This window comes from Plutella xylostella, chromosome 11, assembly GCF_932276165.1.
Source record: "Plutella xylostella chromosome 11, ilPluXylo3.1, whole genome shotgun sequence".
NCBI classification, from domain to species: Eukaryota; Metazoa; Arthropoda; class Insecta; order Lepidoptera; family Plutellidae; genus Plutella; species Plutella xylostella.
This window is the reverse complement of record NC_063991.1, coordinates 4,230,198-4,256,911: the sequence shown is the minus strand read 5'-3', so window position 1 is coordinate 4,256,911 and position 26,714 is coordinate 4,230,198. Positions and strand designations below refer to the sequence as shown.

General features: G+C 38.1%; 3 protein-coding genes and 2 long non-coding RNA genes across 13 annotated transcripts in view; 4 read left to right on the top strand and 1 right to left on the bottom strand.

Moving 5' to 3' along the window:
* The window catches only part of LOC105389692 (zinc finger protein OZF-like), a 45,283-nt gene extending 20,251 nt beyond the window's left edge, over window positions 1-25,032 (top strand). The window contains exons 1-3 of one of the 4 annotated variants that reach the window (XM_048623907.1): window positions 18,832-19,119; window positions 20,020-20,165; window positions 23,068-25,032. In XM_048623907.1, the coding sequence (XP_048479864.1) occupies window positions 20,042-20,165; window positions 23,068-24,587 (1,644 nt within the window). In that variant the 5' untranslated portion in view covers window positions 18,832-19,119; window positions 20,020-20,041 and the 3' untranslated portion in view covers window positions 24,588-25,032. Of the gene's footprint in view, window positions 1-18,831; window positions 19,120-20,019; window positions 20,172-23,067 lie in introns of those variants that run through there. The other 3 variants (XM_048623905.1, XM_048623908.1, XM_048623906.1) reach the window with 3 other exon arrangements.
* LOC105392845 (zinc finger protein 184-like) overlaps window positions 1-26,714 on the top strand; it is a 342,691-nt gene that overhangs the window by 65,369 nt on the left and 250,608 nt on the right. The gene's annotated exons all lie outside the window — the stretch shown is intronic.
* The window catches only part of LOC125489162, a 232,846-nt gene that overhangs the window by 56,928 nt on the left and 149,204 nt on the right, over window positions 1-26,714 (top strand). The window lies entirely within an intron of this gene.
* On the bottom strand, window positions 1,947-3,112 carry LOC125489164. The gene is made up of 2 exons (XR_007266777.1): window positions 2,952-3,112; window positions 1,947-2,697 (listed from the first exon to the last, which is right to left on the bottom strand). It is a non-coding gene; the product is annotated as an uncharacterized LOC125489164 (long non-coding RNA).
* Window positions 1,952-13,521, top strand: LOC105384498 (zinc finger protein 883). 6 transcript variants are annotated; one of them, XM_048623910.1, is made up of 5 exons: window positions 7,262-8,037; window positions 8,886-9,086; window positions 9,297-9,402; window positions 10,897-11,030; window positions 11,483-13,521. In XM_048623910.1, exons 1-5 carry the CDS (start codon window positions 7,914-7,916, stop codon window positions 13,078-13,080), a joined length of 2,163 nt encoding a protein of 720 aa, XP_048479867.1. In that variant the 5' UTR covers window positions 7,262-7,913; the 3' UTR covers window positions 13,081-13,521. The 6 variants fall into 6 exon arrangements, with proteins under 6 accessions (XP_048479869.1, XP_048479870.1, XP_048479871.1 ...); XM_048623909.1 differs by having other exon boundaries at window positions 10,894-11,030; XM_048623912.1 differs by lacking the exons at window positions 7,262-8,037; window positions 8,886-9,086; window positions 9,297-9,402; window positions 10,897-11,030; window positions 11,483-13,521 and adding exons at window positions 1,952-2,090; window positions 2,799-2,938; window positions 3,642-5,671.

Below are 26,714 nucleotides of genomic sequence, written 5' to 3'. Positions count from 1 at the left end.
AGGACTCAAACCGCCTGGGTCGTTTTAGCGAAATGCTTATTCATTGAAAGAAGTCAATTTGTTTTAAGCAGGAAGGACTCAAACTGTCTGAGTTGTTTCAGAGAATATAAGTTTTTGATAAAACAGTTCAAATTATATTTGTCAGAAAGGATTCAAACTGTTTTTGTTCCGTCTCTAGGCCACTATTCTGTGACCGCCTTTTTCCACCTTTTTATTTATTTATTGTTTAGAAAAACCAACAGCGTTTCACAAAATATAGTCTTAATTAGTAAGTAGGTATTCTTAAATAAGGCCAATAACAGGTTTCTACGAAAAATAAGTGATCTTAACTACAAGATAGCAAGCAAACAAACATATTTTTAAAGGAAAAAATTAAGTTAAATTACTCAGTTATAGTAGTAGTTACATGGATGGGGAAAACATAATATAAGTAAGTATTCAAAATAGCTAACTGATAACTGTTACAAATAAATTATAAACTTAATTAGTTAGTCTTTATATTAAATCCACATATAATATAATATTTTATACATATTATAACACAATCCTGTTAAATAAAGCCACAAACATTTACAAATTTATTACAATTTAGATATTTATTTATTACTACACTGAAAGGGAGTTGTTGAGCATACTTATTATGCATCTATCCACCTACCGGTATTATTCATATATTTATCTAACAGTGTAAATACAAATTTAACTTCTTATAATACCAATCTCGGGTTTCGATAAAATATTCGCATACAAAATTTTTAACAAGATGGCGGCCGGTGGGTATTGAAGCCCATACCAACTATGACGTCATTATTCGACCCCAACCGAACATACATAATACGAATAGTGTCAAAATTTGCTTTTTGACAGTAAGATCACGGTGAAGAGAGTTAAAAACGAGATAGAAAATAGCCGCGCAGGACTGTATGAAATAACCGCGGTATCGAAGATTCTCAGCTCTATCTGGTACTACTATGCTACTGGTAGAAAATGCTGCTAGCATTAAGTTCACCTTTGTACGAATTTAGGTACTTTGTGCAAGAAAGAATTTAATAATATCTAGTTACCTACCGCCAAACGACGGCGGTGAACTAGAAAATATTTAAGTATTATTTATTAAGATAGACAGTTTTATATTATGTAATAATATATAGCTTCTCTTTTAGATTTTTTTAGGTTCTTAATTAGTTTTAGAGCTTAAAATTCAAATTAATCGTTTGTTTAAATAAAAATCCCATAATAATAATATCTTGAACATAAAGAAATTCCAATACGAAGTTTTAGATAGAAAACATTGCATGATAGGTTATAATAGCTCAGCCGTAATAGTTATTTGTTATGAGTTTTTGTTGTTTAGTTTGCTGGTACCTATAGCAGCGCTGTCATGTCGCATTTCATAGCTAAACAGAAGAACCTAACGAATGAATTATAGTGCCACAAACTTATCTGTTCCGGTGAGAGCTTACGTAAATGTCTAATATTTCTTGATTTGGTAAGATTTTAAGTTTGCCTGTAGTGGTAATTCACCCTTGCGGTTTTAATAAACCTGGGCATCTAATCTATATGAATATATAATTCATTGGTAAGTTATTAGATTAGGATCAATTTAGTTCGGTCTCACCGGAACAGATAAGTTTGTCGCACTATACTGTCTTAATGGTGTTATGAATGTTCCTTTTTTAAAAAAGGTACTTTTAATTTTTTATCTTGCTTTCACTCGAGAATACCAGCAAGTTGAAGCTCTCAAGAAGGAACATGTGTGAGGCCTCGGGTGAGGCAGCAGTCCGGCGCGGTGCGCGCTGGTGTTGAGGTAAAAATTAAATATTTAATCTGTGAAACTAATACATCAACCACAGAGTACTTTCATTTACAACAAAATGTCAATGACATGACATGACAGCTTGGCTTGTATTTCAGTTTCGGTATTTGGAGGTATTTGGCAATGACGACATTGACGACTTTGCCCTTCGTCATTGGTATTTGGATATGTTTTGGTCAAAAACCTAAAAATATTCTTAACTATTAGCACCCTCAAAGCTTATAAATGCTAATTTCACCGATAGCCTTATGAAAAAACTTTCGCTTTCCATTGGGTAAGAATAGTTTTATAAAACCTTCATAATTATTTACTTCTAGTGTTGAGGTTAGCTTTTTCCTCCATTTGTTTGCTAAGTGACATGTATGCTGCGTACACACAAGAGTGAATATGCGACAGAATGCAGTGTGGTCGGTGGCTGAAGGCTCAGTTGATGTGGTGACGTTGCACATGTTTTAAAATGCACTATATAAGTAGGGATCTGATAAAAAATACTAGGTAAGTAGGTACATTATGAATGAATTTCACAAAAAAAAATGCCACTAAATTTAAACGAACTAGGTAACTTTATTATATTTGCTATTGACCTAAATATCTGTTGAAATATCTGAAAGCAATTCTTCTCAATTTTAAGGTTTTCACTGTTTTCCCTTATTAGGTACATCTCTTTGTACAGGATGATTCTGCTGCCAGCATCATAACAAATGCTAGATAGTAGATATATACTTATTTGAAGTAATTAATAATCTACTTCTTCTTCTTCCTTGCATTATCTTTATTTAGTTGGCTTTGTGCATCATGTCAGACCATTTTATAATCTACTTATACTCGGTCCATTATATTATTGGTTTTTTGACATTCGAAATTCCATACATATTTGACGACTGCAAAGGAAAACCAACTTTACTTACCAGACATAAGGAAACGTCTAAAATACACTAACATAGTGGAAGCTCTATAAGTCTGCATATATTTTGTGTTTCAGTAGTACAGGAGAGCAGTATAAGATGGAGGATGACATAGACATAGAGGAGCATGATCTGTTGGACGACCCCGCCTTGAGGAGCGTGTTTCCAGATCTTGTCATCCTCAAACGGGAAATCATTGATTTTGATGTCAGTGAAGGTATGATACTTACCAGTTCTGTTGACTAAGGGTGAAATGCACCAAAGTGTTAAATCTAGATTAAGTGTCCAATCTCGATTTAAGAAACGGCATTCCATATAAAAGAGAATAGCCAAATCGGACCCACTTTGCAGCCACAAACCAACCAGCCACCAGCCAACTCACTAAAAAACATCTATTTTTATTCAGGGATAATGAGAGAAAAATATTTTTTTAATCTAACTTCTTTTATAAATTATACTTAGTTTGAGGACTTTGAGGGAAACATCTAGTACAGTACAGACTTCATCTTTCAGCACTTATTTATTTTCGTTATCCCATGCCTCATAATAATAAAGTTTACACCAGGATATACTGTAGTCATGGGCTACTACACATCAGTATATATTTCATCAATGGCTGCTCTTGCAGGTCATGGCGCCATAGAGATTTGGCCCTCATTATCTGCTTTGTTTTCATTATAACTTACTAATTCCCATCAATATCATCCGTGCTGGTTAGCAAAGGGCTGCAGCGAAGCACTGACACCTTTTCCGATGTTAGGCCTCAGGTATACAATAAGAAAGTTGAAAAATGCTGTTCCTAAAACTGTTAAAATCCTCACAACTTTCTCAAGTCTCTTTTCTGATTTTTATTTGATAACACATTCACATTCACCATAAAGGTATTCATCAATCATTTAAACCCAACCTGTACCTTTCAGAAACCCCAACAAGGAATGAAATTCCAATGAGACAGGATTACCAACTGGGTTGCACTTTGGAGGAGAACAGTGGGAGTCCTCCTACCGTGTGCCGCGCGCATGACACAGATGTCAAACCTGACGTGTTATCTACGGACATGGATGACACATCAACTGCTGAAAACTACAATTTGACTGAATCTGAAATTTTAGTTTCTGATATAAAGAAAGAATCAGAAAATGCTGTATCAAAGGAGTTGCCATTTTACAGAAACAGAATTATACTCGGCAAGATACATGTAGATGCGTCAGACAAAGTAGCTAATTATGTTATTAATAATGAAGAGAAACTAAAGCCTAATTCCGGTTTGGCAGCGGCAATAAACTCTGAAGCAGGTAGAAGCAAGATAAGTAAACAGTATTGTGAATTTGAACAGTGTTTGCAGCTTAAAATTATTCTAACTGACTGTTATACATCTCTATTGGACAATACCTGTTACTGTGCTCAGTGTGCAGTGTTGTTCCCCACCACTGAAGCGTATAGTGAACATTACACGAGCACACACACCGAGACCACTCACTCAACTAAAGCCTCCGCTTACGTTGAAAAATGTAAAAAGTTGGTTCATAAGGGGGCATTCGAGTGTGATACCTGCAATAAAAGATTTAATTCTTTAAGTAAATTGAATCTACACAGGTTAATTCATACTGGCGAAAAGCCATTCGAGTGTGCAACTTGCCAGAAAACATTTCGTCAATTAGGTCATTTGACCAGACACCAGTTAATTCACTCTGGCCAGAATCCATGTGTGTGTACAATTTGCAAGAAAACATTTAGAGATCCTTTCACCTTGAAAATGCATAATCTCATTCACACTGGCGATAAACCATACGAGTGTAATACTTGCAAGAAATCATTCAGGCATCTTAGCTCTTTAAGACAACACGAGCTAATGCACACTGGCGATTTTCCTTTCAAGTGTAAATCTTGTCAGAAAAGATTTAAGCGTAAATACCGTTTAACACAACACGAATTAATTCATACCGGTGAAGTGCCATTTGAATGTGAAATTTGCAAGAAAATATTTACAGACCTGTACTATTTCAAGAGACACAAGTTAATTCACTCTGCCGAAAAGCCGTTTGAGTGCGACATTTGCAAGAAAACTTTTGACCGAAAAAGTAGTTTGAAAAGTCACAAGTTAGTTCACACTGGTGAAAAGCCATTTGAGTGTGACACCTGCAAGAAAACTTTTAATCATCCAAGTAGTTTGAACTGGCACATGTCAATTCACATTGGCGAAAAGCCATTTGAGTGTGATATTTGCAAAAAGACTTTTTATCGACAAAGAGATTTGAAAGTTCACAAGTTAATTCACACTGGCGATATTAAATATGAGTGTGGAACTAGCAAGAAAACTTTTTATCAAGGTAGAGGTTTGAATGAACCCAACCTAATTCACACAGGCGAAAAACCATTCAAGTGTAATATTTGCCAGAAATCGTTTAGGCATTCAAGCAATTTGAGTCAACACAAGTCACTTCACACTGGTCAAAAGTCAGTTGAGTGTGACACTTGCAAGAAAACATTTAGCCAGAAAAGATGTTTGATTAGACACATCCAGTCAATTCACATTGGCGAAAAGCGATTTCAGTGTGACACTTGTAAGAAAACATATAGCAGAAGACGTCAACTGTACATACATATCCAGTTAGTTCACACCGGCGTCCCTGCAGCTCGCCCCTAGCTGCCCTCGGCGCTGGGAGCGGCACGCGCCCCCCCCCCCCCCCCCCCCCGGCTGCACGCGAGACACGCGCCGACATGCAAGAGGACCTTGAAACCTGTGCCTGAATCAAAAATTGTTTAGTTACGATATATTTATTTTAATAGGGCAATTTAAGAGCTGCTATAAAATTTCCCATTACTACCTACTTTGTATAAATAATTACTGTTAATATTATTAGGTACTGTTTCTACTGTTGGTAAACATGATTTAATGCAATATATTTTATAAGTAAAGTAAAAATACATTAAATACTCTTGCACTTACTCTTGGTAAAATATAGCATTAGCGCTTTGATCATGCCCTCAACTTAATACATTTTGAAAACCAAACTTTATTTAGCAGACATAAGTATTTGTCAATGAAATGTCAGGTAGTAGGTACTCATGCTTTATTTTATTTTTATTTTACAAATTCATTATATTTTTCCCCCTTTGTCGCAAGCTGGAGGTAGAGAGGACTAGGCCTAAAACCCTTCCTTCTTTGGAAGGAGACGTGCCCCAGCAGTGGGGACGCGATGGGTCGTGAAGATGATGGCGGTAGAGTAGAGAGGAAGCGACGGCGCGGAGCTAGAGGCCGCGCCACGCGCTGGCACATTCATTATGCCGCCCCTCACTTGGCTACACGCATTTGCCAAAACTTCCACTGCTGGCTGTATTTGGCAAATAGGCTTTGTATTGTATAGGACTATAGGCAAACAATATAAGTACCTACGGCAGTAAATTTGTCGAATATACTGACCACACAGGTTTGGCAAATACGCAACTACGAAAAGCCAAGTGCTATAATATTCTTCCCGGCGATTTCTACCTATCGAGAACAATACTAGTTAGTGCATGCACGGAATGGCAGACTTTCCTTGACAGTTTAAAAGTTCCGAAATCGTCCGATAGATGGCCACCGGCCTGTCGTTTTTTATGAGCTGCATTCTTCTGGAAGATGTCATAAATCATACAAAGCTGTCTTAAACTAGTTAAAACTTAATATTATGCATAATATAACAGCTAGTTATCGCATATACCTACCTATATATTATGGTTTAATTCACATTCACATCCATCGGGTTTTTGTAGTGGCTAACAAAAAGGAATGGTGGTGGAATGGGTTCCCTTCATCTCGCCTAACCTTTATTTCCCAAAACTTGTTTCGCATAACTCGTATAGTCAAAACTATTTTGGTCAAATCATCATTTTGCCAAGACCTATGTGGCATAAGGCTCGTTTCGTCTAAAACTCTTTAGGCATAATCTTGAAACACCTAAGTCTCATTATGTCTAATTTATGTTCGTATGTATAATATTTTATAATCTTGTTTCTCCTACTATTATTATCTTAATAAAATATAGGTACCTAATACTCGTAAGTATATTAAGTATGTATTAAACAAAAATGAACAAACAAGTATGTATTGTAGAAATTGTTTTCGATTTAGGATCCAAACCTAAAGATAGACCAGGTGCGACGACGAGCAAAGCGAGGAGGAGCGTGTTAGGTGCACATGTTCATCAAAAGCAAAGCGGAGCGGAGCGTTCGCACATAGCGGAAACAGTACAAGGCACCTGTTTGCGCTATGTAGGGAGACGCTCCGTCAAAACCAAACGAATATTATTGCTTTGTATAACCTATGCATTATTAGGCTACTTATTCAAGATTTGGCCATACCATTATTAGGCTAAACAAGATTATGCGAAATAAGTTTTTACTAAACGGGACTTATGCCAAACGATTTTCGGCGAAACAGGACTTTGACCAAACGTTACTATGCAATAAGAGATTATGCAAATAAATCTTAGGCCAAAAAAGGTAAAACCGACTGGAATCCATGCCGGATAAAAAAAAAGCATTACTGTTATCAAGACTTACTAGCGCCATCTATAATCAGTTTTTGTCTATGTTGGTATCTCTCTTTTATAGTGCGTACAGACCGGCCCAACAACGATGGGTATTTAACGTTCGCAAGCGTTGGCTTCCGCACGCTCGTTGGAGTTCGTTAATACATTCAACGAAACCCGTTCGTTTGGCCGGTCTGTACCCAGCTTTACTGTCATGTGCATGGTACAATCACTAGCTTATTCGACTCTTTATCACAATGTACTACAACTTTGCCGAGACGTGAGACGGCTGGCCCAGCATGTATAACGGCAATAATGTAAGTTCACCATTATCATTAATCTGTGACTTGACATTTTATGTCAAAATGACAAACGTTAGTTAGTCTGTGATTTATGTGAAGACGGTGTGTGTGTGTGAAGCTTGTGTGAAGACTGTGAAGCCTATTATCTATTCTCAGATCTCTGATTCTCTTCTAAAAAGTCCTTTTTCTTTTCATCTTGGATTGTAAACTATATTTATTACTAACAGTAGGGATTCAAATACAATAACGATACAGTGGATTTTACAATACAATACAATAATCTTTATTTGCACACCATAAAAAAACTTAAGTTGGACTGGAGTTCTGCTATCATCCTGGAATATTTGACACAACGCCATGGTATAATAACGGTACAATGTCATATATCAAGTGTTCATATCTTAACTGTGGGAATATCAACATGAAGAATCCGGAGTTGTCATTGTTTAGCTTCCCCATTAATGATAAATCCCGTCTAAAGCTTTGGATCCAGAATTCAGGTAAACGACTTGTGGTATATATGTCGCAGGCATCTGGTTGAATCTCCTTTTTGGTTGAATCACTAGCCCGTTCATTGGATGGCGCTACTTAATTGTATGGCTAGGCCGAACGTTGATTGTACAAGCGTCACAAAACGTCCAACTAGTTAGCTGACTTAAAATCAGTCAGGTGGTGAATAAAACAAATATGGCGTCTAACAGCTAACAGCTGACACAAAAAGCACCTATATTGTTAGTTTTTTGCTAATAAATTAGCTTTAAAGTGCATTATTTGTGTTAAAATAGTGTGAAAACATGGATTTACCTATTATTACCTATTATTAACGACTTTGCTGAATGACGTTCAGTCAAGACATTGAACGTTACAAACAACGACTTGACGAGTTGTCCTTTAGTCATACAACTGAATATGACTAAAGGACAACTCCAATCCAATGAACGGGCTAGTGTTTCAATCAAAAAGGAGATTAAACCAGATGCCTGCGACATATATACAGTGATTTTAAATGGCAGACTACAATTTTATTATTGAAACTAGGAACATTCAATTGCATTGAAAACTGTGACTATATTTTTGCCATAATCTAACCTCTGATAAGCTCTATATAGCAACACAGCCTAGATATGCTTGTTCTTGTGCTAATACTCCCAGGTTTGATTCCCAGACAGGTGAGACAGGAATATACAAGTGGGATGTTAGGACAATATCTTGCTTTTTCGTTAAATGGAACCTTTGTGACTATACCTATGTACTCATGTACTGCTAAATGTATTTACTTAGTTCTTTATTATTCTTATGTATTTTTAGTTCAATAAACAATTTTATTTTAAGTTTTTTCGTTTTTTAGGAAATTCACAACTGGATTCATTAACCAATAATGAACTGAGGTATCATTACATTTGTGCCGCTCACTTTCCTAATGCAAGAGATCGTAGACAACTACATAGAGACATACTACTTGGTTCCGCTGTTCCATACCATTTTCAATCCACTGAAACTGAAACAGCATCAACACCTTCCATGAGTCATGTTAAAGATGTGGAAATAAGTAAGAATAAATAATTTGTATATTTTTTTCTGCCTCGGGAAGCATAATTGATTGTTATTATGGTACTATATGCATCATCTAAACTATTATGAAATGATTTTTTGGCAATAAGTTTGCATTTGTATACATTCTATGTGTTTTTAAATGTTCTTACCTATCTTGCTCATCACATATTATGTATTGAGACCCTAAAATTCTTTTTATTTTCAGATACTAGAGCAGTCTCTCCTGACGTGTTGAAAGTGATACCACCTAAAAAGTTTTATGAAAACAAAAATAAACAAAATCGTTTACAGGAATCGACTCCTGTATCAAGGTTTGTATTCATTTGACACTCCTGTAGCTAACACGATCTCATACTATCATACCTATGGAGTTAAGGGAACCTTAAATGTTAAATATCTTGGAAATGGTTGAGTTTGGGATGATGCATTGTTGGAAATGCCTTCCTCTATCGCCTCCTGAAGGGATCTGGTCTACTTACCAATAACCTTGTATAGGTTAGGGTTGTAAATAAGTTGTGTTTAATTGCATATCTAAGTTTGTCCTACATTTATATACTTATAAGAGTTGATTATTTTTATTTTCTCACCATAAAGGTAGACTAGAAGAAATCGCGTTAAGGCGATAAGTCCGCCTTTGTGTACATAGACTGTCAACCTGTAATGATCTGTACCTACTTTGTATGTTTCTATGTGTATGCAATAAAGAGTTTAATTAAATAAATAAATATTATGAATGGTATAGAGGTAAGTGACCCTGACTGCCATGCCGAAGGCCCCAGGTTCGATTCCGGCTGGGGCAGATATTTGTTTAAAGACAGTACTCACAAGATTTGTACACAAGATTTGTCACTGGTCCTGGGTGTTAATAATTATGTATCTATTCTAAATTATTTATTGCATAAGTACCATAATTTATTACCTGCTGTGCTATAACAGGATCTAACTATGCATTTGTGTAGATGTATCAGCTGTCCACTTCCCATATAGGTAGGCTCTGTCACGATTGGGGTAAGGTGGCCGTGTGTGAAATGTCATCACATAATATTAATAACTATTTTGAAAAGATGGCACAGGAGTTTCTTAAGAGTAGTTTGTAAAAAATGCATGTTCATCAGGACTAAAAGCACACGGCGCAAAAGTAACCCAAGGTTACTGTGTGCCATAAGTCAATAAATATCAGCCAGATGGCCTGTGGGCTCTTGCTCCCAGCCTGACAGATCCTTATGTTTATTAAAAGATATTACAAGAAAAAAGGTAAAAGAAACATATCTTAGAAAGTGCATGTATATCAAAAGATTCCCATCCAGAACAGATATTTGTGTAAAAGCAGATATTAATAATTATAACATATAATAGGGGATGTCCATTAATCACGTGAGGTCATTTTTATCATTTTTTAACCCCTCCCTCCCCCCTGGTGATATTTGGTGACGTTTGTGACCCCCTCCCCCGTCCGTTCACGTGTATTTTTTTGGAAATCTATGTAAAGGCTATTTTTGACTTGACAAAATAAAACGAAAATTGCGCGGCGCGCGGGGAGTCGTTGAGCAACGGCGGGGAGTCAATCAAGGTCATACTAAAAATCGATCAAATGTTTGCGCCGTTCAAAATTTCGGTTCGGAAATACCTAGCGCTTTTCGACAAAAAAAATATACTCGTGAAGTCTAAAGAGACAACGTCTTTGAACAAAGTGGCTGGCTCTGCTGCCGGCTAACTTGGTCACAAAGTCAGAAATACTAGATAGTAGACATCTTTGAGGTTATGAATAACCTATTTAAGTCTGTATATATTTCGTGTTTCAGTAGTACAGGAGAGCAGTATAAAATGGAGGATGACATAGACATAGAGGAGCATGATCTGTTGGACGACCCCGCCTTGAGGAGCGTGTTTCCAGATCTTGTCATCCTCAAACGGGAAATCATTGATTTTGTTGGTGAAGGTACGTACGGTACCAGTTTTGTTGAGTTATTATTGGCTTTGTTTTCATTATGACTTATTTCATCATGGCTTGACGTGGCTTAACACTGCTGCCGAAGCAGCAACCGGGACCGACGACTTTACGAGCCGTCCGCAGCACGGAAGCGTCCAGAAAAGAACCACTTGAAATCGGTCAGCCATTGGATGGATATGCCAGTTGTTGTCTAACCTCAGTGATCAGTTACGATCACTGAAGCTAGCTCGACTACGGACGCTTCTTTATTCTTTTTTTATATTATAACTTATTTATTTTCATCAATATCATCTCTGCTGGTTAGCAAAGGTCCAAAGTGAAGTGATGGCACCTTTTCTATACAGAAAGAAAGCAAAAATGTTGTTCTTTTATTTAATATCACTTTCACATTCACCATAAAGCAATTCATCAAACATTTAAACCCAACCTGTACCTTCCAGAAACCCCAACAACGACAGAAGTTCCAAATAGAAATGAAAACCAACTGGATGAAACATTGGAGGAGAACAGTGGGAGTCCTCCCGTGTGCCCCGCGCATGACACAGATGTCAAACCTGACGTGTTATCTACGGACATGGATTACACTATAACTGTCAAGGGAAACAGTTTGACAGAATTTGATGAAATTGAAACTGAAATCAAGAAGGAATCAGAGAATGTTGTACCAAATGAATTGCCATTTTACAGAAACAGAATTATACTTGGCAAGATACAAGTAGATGAGTCTGACGAAGAACGAGAAATTGATGCACCAGCTGACTGTAATAATGTTGTAAACATCAAAACAAACAATGATCAAGATTTGGCAGGCTCAATATACACTGATGTAAATAGAAGCATGAGGATAACTAAACAGTATTTTGAAATGGAAAAATGTTTGGGAGCGAAAATTATTCTAACAAACTGTTATACAACTCTATTGAACCATAACTGTTACTGTGCTCAGTGTGCAGTGTTGTTCCCCACCACTGAAGCGTATAGTGAACATTACACGAGCACACACACCGAGACCACTCACTCAACTAAAGCCCCGGCTTCTCTTGTATTGACACATAGACAAATAATTTACCCACCTGAGAAGGCATATGTGTGCGACACCTGCAAGAAAACATGCAACACAAAAAGTAAATTGATAAAGCACATGTTAGTTCACACTGAAGAAAAACCATTCGAGTGTATAACTTGCAATAAAACCTTCAGTAACCTATACACTTTGAATAAACACAACTTAATTCACACTGGCGAAAAGCCATTCCAGTGTGACATTTGCACGAAAACATTCTACCGAAGACCTAATTTGAAGTGGCACAAGTTAACTCACACTGGCGATGAGCCATTCCAATGTGACATTTGCACGAAATCATTCTTCCGAATATGTGAATTGAAGACCCACAAGTTAGTTCACACTGGCGATAAGCCATTCCAGTGTGACATTTGCACGAAAACATTTACCCAAAGAATAAATTTGAAGAGCCACAAGTTAATTCACACTGGTGAAAAACCATTTCAGTGTGAAACTTGCAACAAAACATTCAGATATGTATTGGCTTTAAAACGACACACGCTAACTCACACTGGTGAAAAGCCATTCGAATGTGACATTTGCAAGAAATCATATAACCAAATAAGTCATTTGAAGAGCCACAAGTTAGTTCACACTGGCGAAAAGCCATTCGAATGTGACATTTGCAAGAAATCATATTACCAAAAAAGTCATTTGAAGAGCCACAAGTTAGTTCACACTGGCGAAAAGCCATTCGAATGTGAAACTTGCAAGAAAACATTTAACCGAAGAAGTAATTTAAAGAGCCACAAGTTAATTCACACTGGCGAAAAGCCATTCCAGTGTGACATTTGCACGAACACATTTAGCCAAAGATGTTATTTGACGAGCCACAAGTTACTTCACACAGGCGAGAAATTCCAGTGTGACATTTGCAAGAAAACATTTTGCCGTAAAGGTAGTCTTAAGAGGCACATCATGTTACTTCACACTGCATCACAGGCATATGATTCTGATGCGTCGGAAATAATATGAGATCCGGGAAACATGAGGAAACATAGTACATGACACGGCGTGAAACAGCGGGATGTCAGTGAGTGTCAGTGGGGCGCGCTGCGGGCGAGGGCTCGGCCTCCGCCTGTCCCCTCACTGCAGGCAGCGCCGGCGACGCACAGGCCGCGTTGTCGACACGCTCTCCTACACACCCACATACAAGCGACTCCACCTACACTAACCACCTCAGTTGCAATTCTGACATCGGCGCGGACGGTCGCTTTCTAGCGGCGCCGTCTGTAGCCGTCACGTGTGACTCACTACTGAGTGACCCGGCTGCTCAAGGACAGCGTCCTGTTGTACACCGAGATGCCTGAAATCTCGGCTCAATTGTAAGCCTCGGAACATTTTAAAATGATATGAAATCGGTAGAAAACAACTATTTGGTTCTATATTTTTAATAAACATTATTATATCAAAATACTGATGTTTTTTGTTAAAGATAATTACCTATAATTCATTTTTGTTGTACCTGTTGCTGAGCTCTTACCGCAGTGGTACAGAGGGCCTTCGCAAGAGTGCGCCGCGCCGTCCTGTCCTCAGCAACTGTCCTGGCTTCTGTCCAGCTCAGCGCTTGCGCTCGCAGCTCGCCGTCAACTGTACGCCGCCATGTGTGCACCGACGACCGGGACACGGCGTCTGCGGCGGCTACTAGCTACTCATTCAAAGCTTGTTTTGTCATTACTCTTATGTGAATAAAATATTGGACAGTAACCACCTATATAATTTTAAAGACTACAATATACTTCACCTCAATAATCAATAAATACCTACGTTAGAGAGTTTATTTGTAGTAGTGTTATAGAATGCGATCAAATTTTTTGGCGTTTTAAGAACAACGTAGTTTCTTGCTGCCCTTGGGTCCCCCGCACCCCGGCAACTTAACTGAGGGCTAGGTGTGTTTTTCATAACTGATTGAGCAGTGAAAATCGACATTTGTACGGTGCGGAGCTAGTGCAGCGCGTATACCGCTAGGTGGCGACTCTCTCGCGCTACACAAATTCGCGTTTACTCGCCGCTATTCTAACGGAGTAAAAACTCGCACTCCCCATGCGGGTCAGCATGGAGACGGGGAGTTGAGCGCAACGTCTAGTGTATTGTTCCTCTGTGGCAATGTGTCTGACTATGCGGGGCTGCGGGGGACGCGGGGTCCTCACTAACTCTAGTAGGAAAGTAGTAACTAAGAAGATTTAATATCATTCCACTTAAGGCAGGCTTCATGCAGGATTAGGTATGATCTAGGTACATCAATATACATATAAAAGTACTTTTATGGAGTGAGAGAGTGAGGTGAGTCCAAGGCCGCTTCTCTGTCAAGCTATGAAATGCTACATGACAGCGCTGCTATAGGTGGCTATCGCTTGACGTGCAGGGGCGCCATGGGCTTCATTGTGCCCGAAGTGCAGGCAGAATCTCACGGAATCACGCAATAAATGATATCGTTCGGAGGGCTCTCATTTCTGCTGACATTCCGGCGGTTCTTGAGCCGCCGGGGTTGAGTCGCAGTGATGGGAGGCGTCCGGACGGTCTCACCTTGATACCGTGGGAGAAAGGTCGGTGCCTGCTCTGGGCCTGTAGTCCCGCTGTCCCCGTTAAGCGGGGACAACGGTACTTTCAGAAAATAAATAAAATCAGGCCCGTTGTCCCCGTTGGACGTGAGCTCCTCAACGGGGACACCGGCACTTAATAAAAAAATAAAAAATCAGACCCGTTGTCCCCGTTCTCAAAATAAACTTTAAAAAACACAAGTACGAGTAAATTTTTTATTTCATGAATTTTATATAATATCTTCACATCAAATCGCTTTTTAGCTTAGATCAATTCATAACTAACCTGGGTGATAAATTGACAAATTTGATGAACGTGTACATTTTAAAGGATGCGCTAACGGCAAGACGGAATACTGCCGCGAAACAAAAGCACAGATAAAAAAACACACACTCACGCCTTGTACTAATTTACTCCCTTGCGGGGTAGGCAGAGGTGCATTGCTGCACCAACTTTTTGCCTGAGTGTTATGTTAGTCCCAATGTAATAGGGGGTGGGCCTATTGCCATTTTACGGGCACATCCAAGACCCGAGAACAAATCTGTGTTTAAACAAATATCTGCCCCAGCCGGGAATCGAACCCGGGACCTTCGGCTCAGTATCAGGGTACTCACTGGGGTGACTAACCAATACGCCATTCGGTCGTCTAAGATAAGTTTCATTTTATTTTGTCCTTTTCGTGCTAATAGAATTCGGAAGGGACAACGACACGTAAAATTTTGACGGCCCGTTGTCCCCGTTCACTATTGCCCGAAAAGGGGACAACGGAACGAAAATATAATGACGTCCCGTTGTCCCCGTAACGGGGACACAGTTACGGGGACAACGGGACTACAGGGCTCTGGGACGCCACATGCGTCTGCACATTTGCCCCGTCCCACGTGGGGCACACTGCTGGCACGGTGGGTGCGGCTGCCGAGGCGGCTGCACGACAGAAGTGCGTCAAATACGGCCAGTTGATTGCGGGTGGCTATATTTTTGTGCCTCTTGCCATTGAGACCACTGGGGTTTGGGGGGAACAGGGGAGGCAGTTCGTCAGGGAGATTGGGCGACGCTTGAGGAGCCGCGGTTTTGACTACCGCTCTGGGGCTTACAGAGGATCTCCCTCGCCGTGCAGCGCGGCAACGCAGCTAGCGTTATGGGGACTTTTGGGTCGGGTGCGTCCTGGGGTGGTTTATTTAGCTAAGTACCTAAGTTGTGTTTTGTTTGTTTGTTTGTTTTATTTTTGACGAAGCGAGGGTGGATTTTATGTTAAATGTTTGATAAATTTTGTATTTTATTTAATAAATGAATAATTTTTAGTTGCAAACAAAATTAAAATACGGTGGATATAGGTAAGTAACTACCAGCAAATTAATCAAAACTTGTACCTAGTACAAGGAGGCGGAATATTACCTATAATGCAATGTTTTCTATCTAAAACTTCGCGTTGGAATTTCTATATAGGTATTTCAGTTAGCTGATAAACTTCGATACCGCGGTTATTTCATACAGTCCTGTACCGGTATTGAGTTCTCAGAGCCATCTGTTGTTTGTCATCAAAACTAGTCAATGATATCTACTTTGCTTGTCTTTCCTTTTTAAAATTTACTTATAATTTTTATCTTGCTTTTACTCGAGAATACCTGCAAGTAAGAGCTCTCAAGAAGGAACATGTGAGGCCTCGGCTGTGGCGGCGGTGGTGTTAATGTAAAAATGAAATACTTTATCTGTGAAATTAAAACACAAACCACAGAGTACTTTCATTTACAAACAAAATGTCAATGATATATGACAGCTTGGCATAGAGAACAAATAAATAATTGTGAAAAGAGTGCCATCTCGAGGAGTTTTTTGCCATACTCTATACGTCATACTGAACAGCGCCATCTCTTTATATTTCTCAGCCTCATTGTACATACATACATGGGTGCCCTGTTGGGACACCCTGTATGTATAGATATTGTTATCACAAGTTATTTACTTCAATCTATAAAGATATAGTGCAGGTGGGTTATTCCGTATTTCGGATAATTCCGATTTTTGCCGATTTCTTCCAAACGCAGCGATACTTTGAACCGTGGAACAAACCCAAGCAAGAAGATTAAGTTGCCATCAAAGTGAATGGTTCCACGGTTCCAAGTATGGCTGCGTTTGGAAGAAATTGGCAAAAATCGGAATTACCCGAAATTCGGAATAACCCACCTGCACTATAAGACATATTTGCCTTAACGTAGTTACACCACACAACAGTTATTACATTTATTAGCTAAATGTAAGTTCAATCTATTTATGTACCTACCTACATGCAACAATAAATAAAAAACAAATTATTATAAATATAATTCTTTATTACCTCGCATATAACAATGTTTCAGTTCAGTTTTGTTCCTGTCACTTGTAAAATAATATGCAAGTGGGTGTGTGTATTCCTTTTTTATTCCTTTCACCATGAAAACCAATTCATGTTTTGATAGTAAGCAAATCCTTTCAATTGATCCCTAGCGGCATCATAATGCACTTGTGGTGATAAAGTCATTTCGTCCAAGATAATAGTGCATCATTTATGCTCGTGAGGCAAATCTTTGACGATATTTATCAGTTTGCTACACATACTATTTTAATCTTCAGCGGAAGATGTCAATCGCTCTTTGCCAGTGCCGCCATTTCAGCTCGGTTCCCGTGGAACCACATGGAACCTGGATCCATATGGAATCTGTCAGGTCGCAAGAATTTCATAAAAACACTTTTTGCGGATAAATATGCTTTTTCTTGACAAATCATGTTTATTTTTATTTGTAGGTAAGTAGGTATATAAAATTTATAAATAACGATATACCGAGAATATAGGCTTTTAATACAAAAATGTTATTTACGAGACATTGTAAGACAACTGACTGAACTGCCCCCTTATTATGTAACTTTTTGAGAGTTAACAACCGGTGATAATTGGTATCAACTTTGAGACTTATTAACCCTAGAGTAGTCGCGCCTTTTTGTGTGACGCGAGTGCTCGCGTGGGGAGCATTTTGCCGCCCATATTAAAATGTATTTTTTGGACACTTAATAAAAACGATAACTTATAAATGTATATAATTTGAATAAAATGAATCATATGGTATTAGAAAAAGTAATATTTATAGTTTTAATATTATAATTTTTCACTATATGACCTATTGTTCATGCCTTGGGAAAATTTCTGACCTTTTAGGTATCAATGTGTCTTAAGCCACACAAAATCAACAAATCTCAAAATTATTAAAAAAAATTGACTTTATCGTCATCTAGAGCATTTATTTCAGCAATACAATCCTGAAATATGAACTTAAAGTGTTCGTTGCACAGTAACTTTCTTCATGTATTGCACCCTTTTTTGACCTGCTATTTTTCTTATATGGACATAGTTATAAGCATGTACCCTCCCTTCTTTAGGGTGTTTTTTGTTGGTCCGATGGTACAAAACGGGGGATTGGTACCACCGGACCAACAAAAAACACTTATGTACTGTCCATATGTAAGATTTTATTGTTATACGTGGTGTAGTTATGGGCAGAGCTATTTCTTTCAGGTAAATTCTTCGAAAAATGAACTGGTTAGCAAATTAACAAAGGTATATCGTAAATCGAATGTAAACTGAAATAAATACATACCTACATTACATTTACATTATATTACCAAAAAACACTGAAAAACTTATAATATTTCATAAAAAATAACTTTAATTTTAGTGACGCGAGTGCTCGCGCAGTGAGCATTTTGCCGCCCCGTGCGACACACTCTCTTCAATTCTCTCTTCCTGCTGTAACCTGTGCACTGAATTTCTCCAAATTTAATTTACATGTAGGAGAGGACCGAGAGGGCAGCTACATAGGCGCTGGACCTTGAGGAGTGCATAGTTCACAAAATATTAAACATTCTTTGCTGAGCGCGGCAAAATGCTCATAGCGCGAGCACTCTAGGGTTAACCGAAAACAGCAAAAATCTTACTGAAAGAAATATGCAAGAAGCCTACCAATATATCCTTACATTCAACATAATCGTTTGTGAAATCAGATAAGTCAGTAAAAAGTTATTAATTAATAATGCTCTAAGTTGTCAGCCATTTTATACCAACCAACCCCACTCGGAGTTACATAATACGGAGGCTGACACTGACACGCAATTTCTTCATAATAGCCATAGATCATGACAATGTAACATTCAAATACTACTTATCTATGTGTCTTGTTATTGTTCTAGGGTCTTGTTCATAACGCCATCTTACATCTTTTTTGGTAACAAGAGTAATATAAAGAGATGGCGCTACCTTCTACTAAAAGTTCAACCATTAAGGCACTGACCCCCCCCCTGCAGCTTGGCTTTGGCTTGTATTTCAGTATTTGGATGTGTTTTTGTCAAAAACCTAAAAATATTCTTAACTATTCGCACCCTTAAAGCTAATAAATGATAATTTCACCGATAGTCTGCTGAATAAAGTGTTTAGCACTGCATTGGGTAAGAATAGTTTTATAAAACCTTCATACTTACTTCTGGTCTTGAGGTTAGCTTTTCCTCCATTTGTTTGCTAAATCTATGCTACACACAAGAGTGAATATGTGGCAGAATGTAGAGTTGTCGGTGGCTGTAGGCTCAGTGGAAGTGAGAGAGCCTGCAGAGGTCTTTAATTAGCTGGTGTTAGGGGGTGAGGGCGGCCTTCTTCTTCAAATGCTATATGAGTGTTTGTTTGTGGCCTCCTATTCAAAAAGTCTATATCGTTTTAGCTCTAAATCTGGTGCAGTGAACAGATTATCATACTACAGTCTATTGAATTTTTGTAAAATTATGAACTATAAATCTTCTTGCATGTTATGAAAACTGGTAGAAATGGTTCTGAATACCTACTTACTATTTTTCCCACCTTTTACACTCATGTATTTCTGCAATAAAGGATTATATTGATGCTGTTTCTGAAGGCACAAATTCTAATTTTAGGCTGTCATAACCTTATATACATTCTTTGTTTATAATCAGGCTGTATGAGTGTTACTGTTAGTGAGTGGACTGATGGTCGGTGGAGCAGAAGAGTGGAGACCACGTACCGGTAAGCGCACTGTTTGGCGCCCCCACGCGAGATGGACAGATAATATAGTCAAGTCCACGGGGAAGCACTGGATGCGGGCCGCCTCCGATCGGACAAGGTGGAAATCATTGGGGGAGGCCTATGTTCAGCAGTGGACGTCCTATGGCTGAGATGATGATGACGATGATGAGTGTTAAGTCAAATCTCATATTTCACTGGCAACATTTCTAGTTTTACATAGCTAAAATTAAATTTTCTGCCTTCAGAATATATTTCATAATACTACTTAGTTAGAAGTCATTAATTGCTATTTGAATATATTTCTCATGTTTTAGTTGTACGAAATCACACTATGAAATGGAGGATGGCATGGACATAGAGGAACATGATCTGATGAACAACCCTACTGTGAGGAGTGTGTTTCCAGATCTTGCCGTTCTCAAACAAGAAATAATTGATTTTGATACAAGTGAAGGTGTAGCACCAGGTTTGTAATTTGAATGCTCTGTTAAGGATATATTTATATTATACTTACAACTCTGTTTAAAAATTATAAGGAAAAGATCAATTAAACACAAAATCTTTGTTATTCATCAAAATGTATTTTATCACAATTATATTATCAAAGTATGCTCCTTCGGAAACGATACACATACGCCAACAAATAATCTAATCATCAAAACATTTTTTAAACAATGTTTCTGGAATGAGTTTAATTCTCGAGGTGAATTCAGCTTTTAAAAAAAATATTGGATAATTATTTGGCATAAAGGAACATACTTCATGTGGTTTAGGTAGGCCTAGACTGAAGGTGCGCGATTACCACTAACCATAATCGAATAATTCGATTATAGACTTTATTTATATCCTCTTATTCTAATTTCCTCTTCTCTATTTTCCTCTTATTCGAATAGTGTCATTTGATCATTCGATTTTCAAAATTTGTGGTTCACTGGTTTGCAAATTCGATTATTGACATTAGTGGTATCAAACCATTCGATTGTTGCTGTCATTCATAATCGCCCATCATTAGCCTAGACCTAGGCTACCACCGCATGCAGTTTGTCGTAGGTACTTACTACTTACTGGACACCCTGTACTAATGAGGAAATATTATGCTGGCCTGATCAAAGTTTAACTAAGCTATACTCATCTATGGTTGAATGGTGTAGTGGTTAGTGACCCTGACTGCTATGTCCAAGATTGTGGGTTCGATTCCCAGCTGGGGCAGATATTTGTTTAAATACAGATATTTGTAAGCGGGTCTTGGGTGTTGATATTAAATATATATATTAATGTATCTATCTATGTATTTGTGTAGATATATCAGCTGTCCGATACCCATAATACAGGCTCTGCCTAGCTTGGGGCTGGATGGCCGTGTGTGAGATGTCCCCACATATTTATATTTATTTATTTATAATTATAGCACTCACACTTCTCCCTAACATTCCCCTGCATACATTCATCAGAGAACTCATTCTATCCACAAATACATCACATTCTGGTGCTTCGGCGAGCAGGGAGCCGAGCGAGACGGCCCAAACATGGTCGATGTGGCTTTCATGAATTTTGATATGTATGGTGGCCTGCGCCTAAAAGTATACAGGCGGAGTTTTTAAAATAGCGATCCCTGATTATGAAGTGACCAGCTACATCTGTTATAAATCCGGGGACGTGTTGTGTGTGATGTGTGTAGCAGTGGTGTTTATGTGGATGTGCTGGAGCAGCATGTGAGCTTGAGATCGCTATTTTAAAAACTCCGCCTGTATACTTTTAGGCGCAGGCCACCGTACATGTACAGTCAGCTGCATAAGTAGCTATACAATTTGTACCGTATCTAACTACCTACTAAACAAAACGTCAATGTTTGAATAAATGAATAGGCAGTTAGTGAGTTTGACAAGGTTCAAAAGTGTACAGCTACTTATGCAGCTGACTGTACATCTAATGCAGTGACTGACATAATCCCTGTCAACAAAATTGAATGAAACTAACACTAATCTGGCTAACATTTTCACAGCAGTGACAAACCACAGACCGACTCTAGCGTTGTAAACTAAAAAGTAGAATATTTACTCTTTCTTCATTCATATCAGATCTACATCCAAAAACATGTTTAAGAATCGTGTGAAAGAATTTTTACTGAACAATTTAGAAACTGTGTAGTTTAATAATAATATGTAATGTACTGTATACTAAAACACCTTTTGTAAATCGAGCATCTTTATTTAAACGTACTCGTAAGTAAACATAATTGTTAATTGTAATTGCCTACATAAGTTGCTATAATATGCATGTACAGTTCCCCAAAATTGATAATGCACATAGAAATCTTCGTCATTGTTCGGCAACGGTCGTATTCCCGAGCGTTAGAAAACTATTATGTATTTAGAGTGGTTAAGTGCATTTTCTTCATGAAATTTTAGTAGAATTATGTTATTGGTGCTAATAGAGATAATTGATTTATCAGTAACGAAATTTGATTCAATAATTCATAATATACCATAATATTAAAATTTACTTCGAAAATGTTACAGTAGGTACTTTTCAAGTGTCTTACTGAAGCTGATGTAAAGATGGATGAAAGAAGGTTTGAATAACACAAGGTTTATATTATAAGGAGAAATGGATTTCAAACACAGGTTTATATAAAAAATTTAAATCTGAGTTCAAAAGTATTTACAGCACTGATTATTTCACATTAATAAAAATGTTTACATTAAAATCTCAGTTCAAAAGTATTTACAGCGCTGATCATTCACAATAATATTACAATTACAAACTTGGTCTATTGGGTGTGGCTTTATTGGCAAAGTGAAGTCTATCAATGTGACGTATATTTTATTCTTAAATGTGCCTCATAATATGGCATCGTCAAAAATAATTAAAGTTGAAATTAAATTCACATTTGAAAAAAATAACAAGAACGATGTGTAATTGCAGCTCTTTATAATTCCACAAAAGTAATATTGATCTTGACCTTGAGACCCTTGACTGATCGGTGACAGCCACCGACCGCCCAAATTGTTTTCGATTATGTGTCACATGATATTGACTACTATTTCTTTCGAACAAGGATCAAAATGCTAGTGCTCTTACGATTCAATGATTCGGGTGTTTCCGGGAATACGACAGTTTGCGAAGATTTGCATGCGCATTATTAATATGGGAGAACTGTACTTATTATAACTTAAGTAGGTACTTGTTTAGTGTAACATAAATGGGAGTATTACCAGCCGATAAACAGCTCAGTTGTTTGGCTGATATTGTAAATATTAGTTTTTAAGGATTATTTTGTTTAAATAAATAAATACAAATACAAATATCACACCCCAAACACATTAATTATATCTATCCCAACTAAACTTTATATTACCTTACAGAATCCTTTACAACGCCGGAAGTACCAAAGAGATATGAAAACGAAAATCAACTACACAATTTAATGGTCTACAGTAGGGATCATCCTACCGAGTGCTCCACTCAAGACCTGGATGTGAAACCTGACCACCTGTGTACTGACATGGATGACACAATAACTGTCAAGCGCAACAGTTTGACAGAATTTCATGAAATTGAAACTGAAATCAAGAAGGAATCAGAGAATGTTGTACCAAATGAATTGCCATTTTACAGGAACAGGATTATACTTGGCAAGATACAAGTAGATGAGTCTGACGAAGAACGAGAAATTGATGCACCAGGTGACTCTAATAATGTTGTTAACAACACAACAAACAATGATCAAGATTTGGCAGTGTCAATAAACACTGATGAAAATAGAAGCATGAGGATAACTAAACAGTATTTTGAAATGGAAAAATGTTTGGGAGCGAAAATTATTCTAACAAACTGTTATACAACTCTATTGAACCATAATTGTTACTGTGCTCAGTGTGCAGTGTTGTTCCCCACCACTGAAGCGTATAGTGAACATTACACGAGCACACACACCGAGACCACTAGCTCTACTAAAGCCTCGGCTTCTCCAGTAATACGTAAAAATATGATACACCCACGTGAGCGGGAATTTGTGTGTGACACCTGCGAGAAAATATTCAGCAAAAAAAGTAGCTTGATAGAGCACATGTTAATTCACACTGGCCACAGGCCATTCGAGTGCCGTATTTGCACGAAAACATTTAGACATAGAAATTGTTTAATTAACCACAAGTTTATTCTCTCTGGGAAAAAGCCATTCCAGTGTAACATTTGCACGAAAATATTCAAGCAAAGAAGTCATTTGAAGCGACACATTTTACGACACACTGGAGAAAAACCATTCGAGTGTGACCTTTGCACAAAAACATTTAGCCAAAGAAGTAATTTAAACAGCCACAGGTTACTTCACACTGGCGAAAAGCCATTCGAGTGTGATATTTGCATGAAAAGATTTAGATATAGATGTCATTTGAAGAGCCACAAGTTCTTTCACACTGGCGAAAAGCCATTCCAGTGTGAAATTTGTAAGAACTTATATAGCCATAGGTTCCACTTGAAGAGACACACGCTACTGCACACTGGCGAAAAGCCATTCGAGTGTGACATTTGCACGAAATCATTCTACCGAAGAAGTTATTTGGAGAGCCACAAGTTAGTTCACACTGGCGAAAAGCCATTCGAATGTGAAACTTGCAAGAAAACATTTAACCGAAGAAGTAATTTAAAGAGCCACAAGTTAATTCACACTGGCGAAAAGCCATTCCAGTGTGACATTTGCACGAACACATTTAGCCAAAGATGTTATTTGACGAGCCACAAGTTACTTCACACAGGCGAGAAATTCCAGTGTGACATTTGCAAGAAAACATTTTGCCGTAAAGGTAGTCTTAAGAGGCACATCATGTTACTTCACACTGCATCACAGGCATATGATTCTGATGCGTCGGAAAAAATGTAATATCCGGGAAACATGAGGGAACATAGTACATGACACGGCGTGAAACAGCGGGATGTCAGTGAGTGTCAGTGGGGCGCGCTGCGGGCGAGGGCTCGGCCTCCGCCTGTCCCCTCACTGCAGGCAGCGCCGGCGACGCACAGGCCGCGTTGTCGACACGCTCTCCTACACCCACATACAAGCGACTCCACCTACACTAACCACCTCAGTTGCAATTCTGACATCGGCGCGGACGGTCGCTTTCTAGCGGCGCCGTCTGTAGCCGTCACGTGTGACTCACTACTGAGTGACCCGGCTGCTCAAGGACAGCGTCCTGTTGTACACCGAGATGCCTGAAATCCCGGCTCAAGTGGAAGCCTCGGAACAGTATAAAATGTAATTAAATCGGTAGAGTAAAACAACTATTTGCTTCTTTATTTTTAATAAACTTTTTATGGTATAATACTGATGTTTGTTGTTTTCATATTTGTGGTACCTGTTGCTGTGCTAGTGCCGCGGTGGTACAGAGGGCCTTCGCAAGAGTGCGCCGCGCCGTCCTGTCCTCAGCAACTGTCCTGGCTTCTGTCCAGCTCAGCGCTTGCGCTCGCAGCTCGCCGTCAACTGTACGCCGCCATGTGTGCACCGATCAAAGAGAAACATAAAATGTTAACATGACATGTGCTGTGTCATGTCATGTGTGTGTGAGTTTTAACCATTGACAAAAGAATAAAGAGGACTTGGCATAAAAATCGGTACTTAAAAATATATCGTCGTCTCTTTTTAACTTATTGGTGTTATCGTACGTAAAAAAGGACAACAGTAGTTTTGTCTTTGCCTAAAATTACAACATTGCGATCGGTCGCCATGTTGATTGACCAAGATTGACGTCCAAACACAAGGTACTTCAGCTATCAAACAATTTGTTTACATTTTTCAAGAAAAAAGCCATTTTAATTGACACCAAAGTTTAGGTAAGCGCATTTTTTTCGTTGATATGGCATGTCCTCTCTTTATTCTTTTGTCAATGGTTTTAACACATTTTTTACATTGCAGCGAGACAGTCAGTCAGTTCAGTACAAAAGAATCTTAGTTTAACATTTATATTTAAACTGTCGTCACGCGTCGAGTGGTCGCCGCGTGTTCACACTCACCGAGCGAGCGAGACTCGGCCTAGTGACAGAATAGAACAGCGTTTTTTTTTTTTATAAAGGGTTTTGGCTTGGCCACTGGGCCTTTAAGCCATGTCTTTATTTTCACATTTCACAGCACAGTTGCACTTTCACTTCTTCACTATATTTTATTGAAGGTATTTTTAATGTAATAGTATATAGCATTAAAGCACACTTTTGATTTTAGTAGCATAATGAGGCGGCGGGAGGGATTATCTTCATTTGTTATAAATTCACTCACTTCACTTGCGAAAACTAAACGTTCTATGTTGTGGGTAGGGCATTCAAAAAACATATGTTCTAGCGTTCCAACAGCATTTTGACATGATAAACATGTGCTATCTTCTATAATGTTAAATCTTTTTAAATGCGATGGTGCTTTTGTGTGACCAAATCTCAGTCTATTCATTGTTGTGATAAAATCTCGACTGGCTATTTTCAAATCATTATACCAGGGCTTAGAAGGTAAGTCTTCTTGTATACTTCCATACCATTTTCCTTTTCCATTAATTTCTTGGTCTTTTTTCCAAAAATCTTTCCATAAACTGTACATGTCATTACTAATGCTATTATAACAATCAGTAAATGGTATATTTACAACTGTACTTATATCTAAAGAGTTTATACCTTCATAGGCTATTCTATCTGCTATTTCATTACCTGTGATCCCTCTATGAGAAGGAATCCACATAAATAATATGTTTATACCCATCAATTCATATTTTTGTACATTATTTATAATTAAAAATAAAATATAATTAGTTTTAAAAGGACATTTTGGGTTCCTCAAACTTTCCACCAAACTTAATGAGTCTGTTAATATTATGAAACACTTGTTATTATGTACAGAATTTATACGCTTCAGGGCTTCTAACACTGCAAAAGCCTCTGCCGTGAAAATGCTACAGTAATTATTGAGAACAAAGCTCTGAGAAAAGTTCAATTGTGGATCATATACAGCACTACGCACATGAGAGCTTGT

What these genes read in the sequence shown, in the direction of transcription:
- LOC105384498 (XM_048623909.1), top strand. Translation starts at nt 7,914, where the DNA reads ATGTCATATATCAAGTGTTCATATCTTAACTGTGGGAATATCAACATG. An exon ending in TGTTAAAGATGTGGAAATAA is followed by an intron (nt 9,087 to 9,296) that starts GTAAGAATAAAT and finishes TTTTATTTTCAG; the next exon opens with ATACTAGAGCAGTCTCTCCT. An exon ending in GAATCGACTCCTGTATCAAG is followed by an intron (nt 9,403 to 10,893) that starts GTTTGTATTCAT and finishes TTCGTGTTTCAG; the next exon opens with TAGTACAGGAGAGCAGTATA.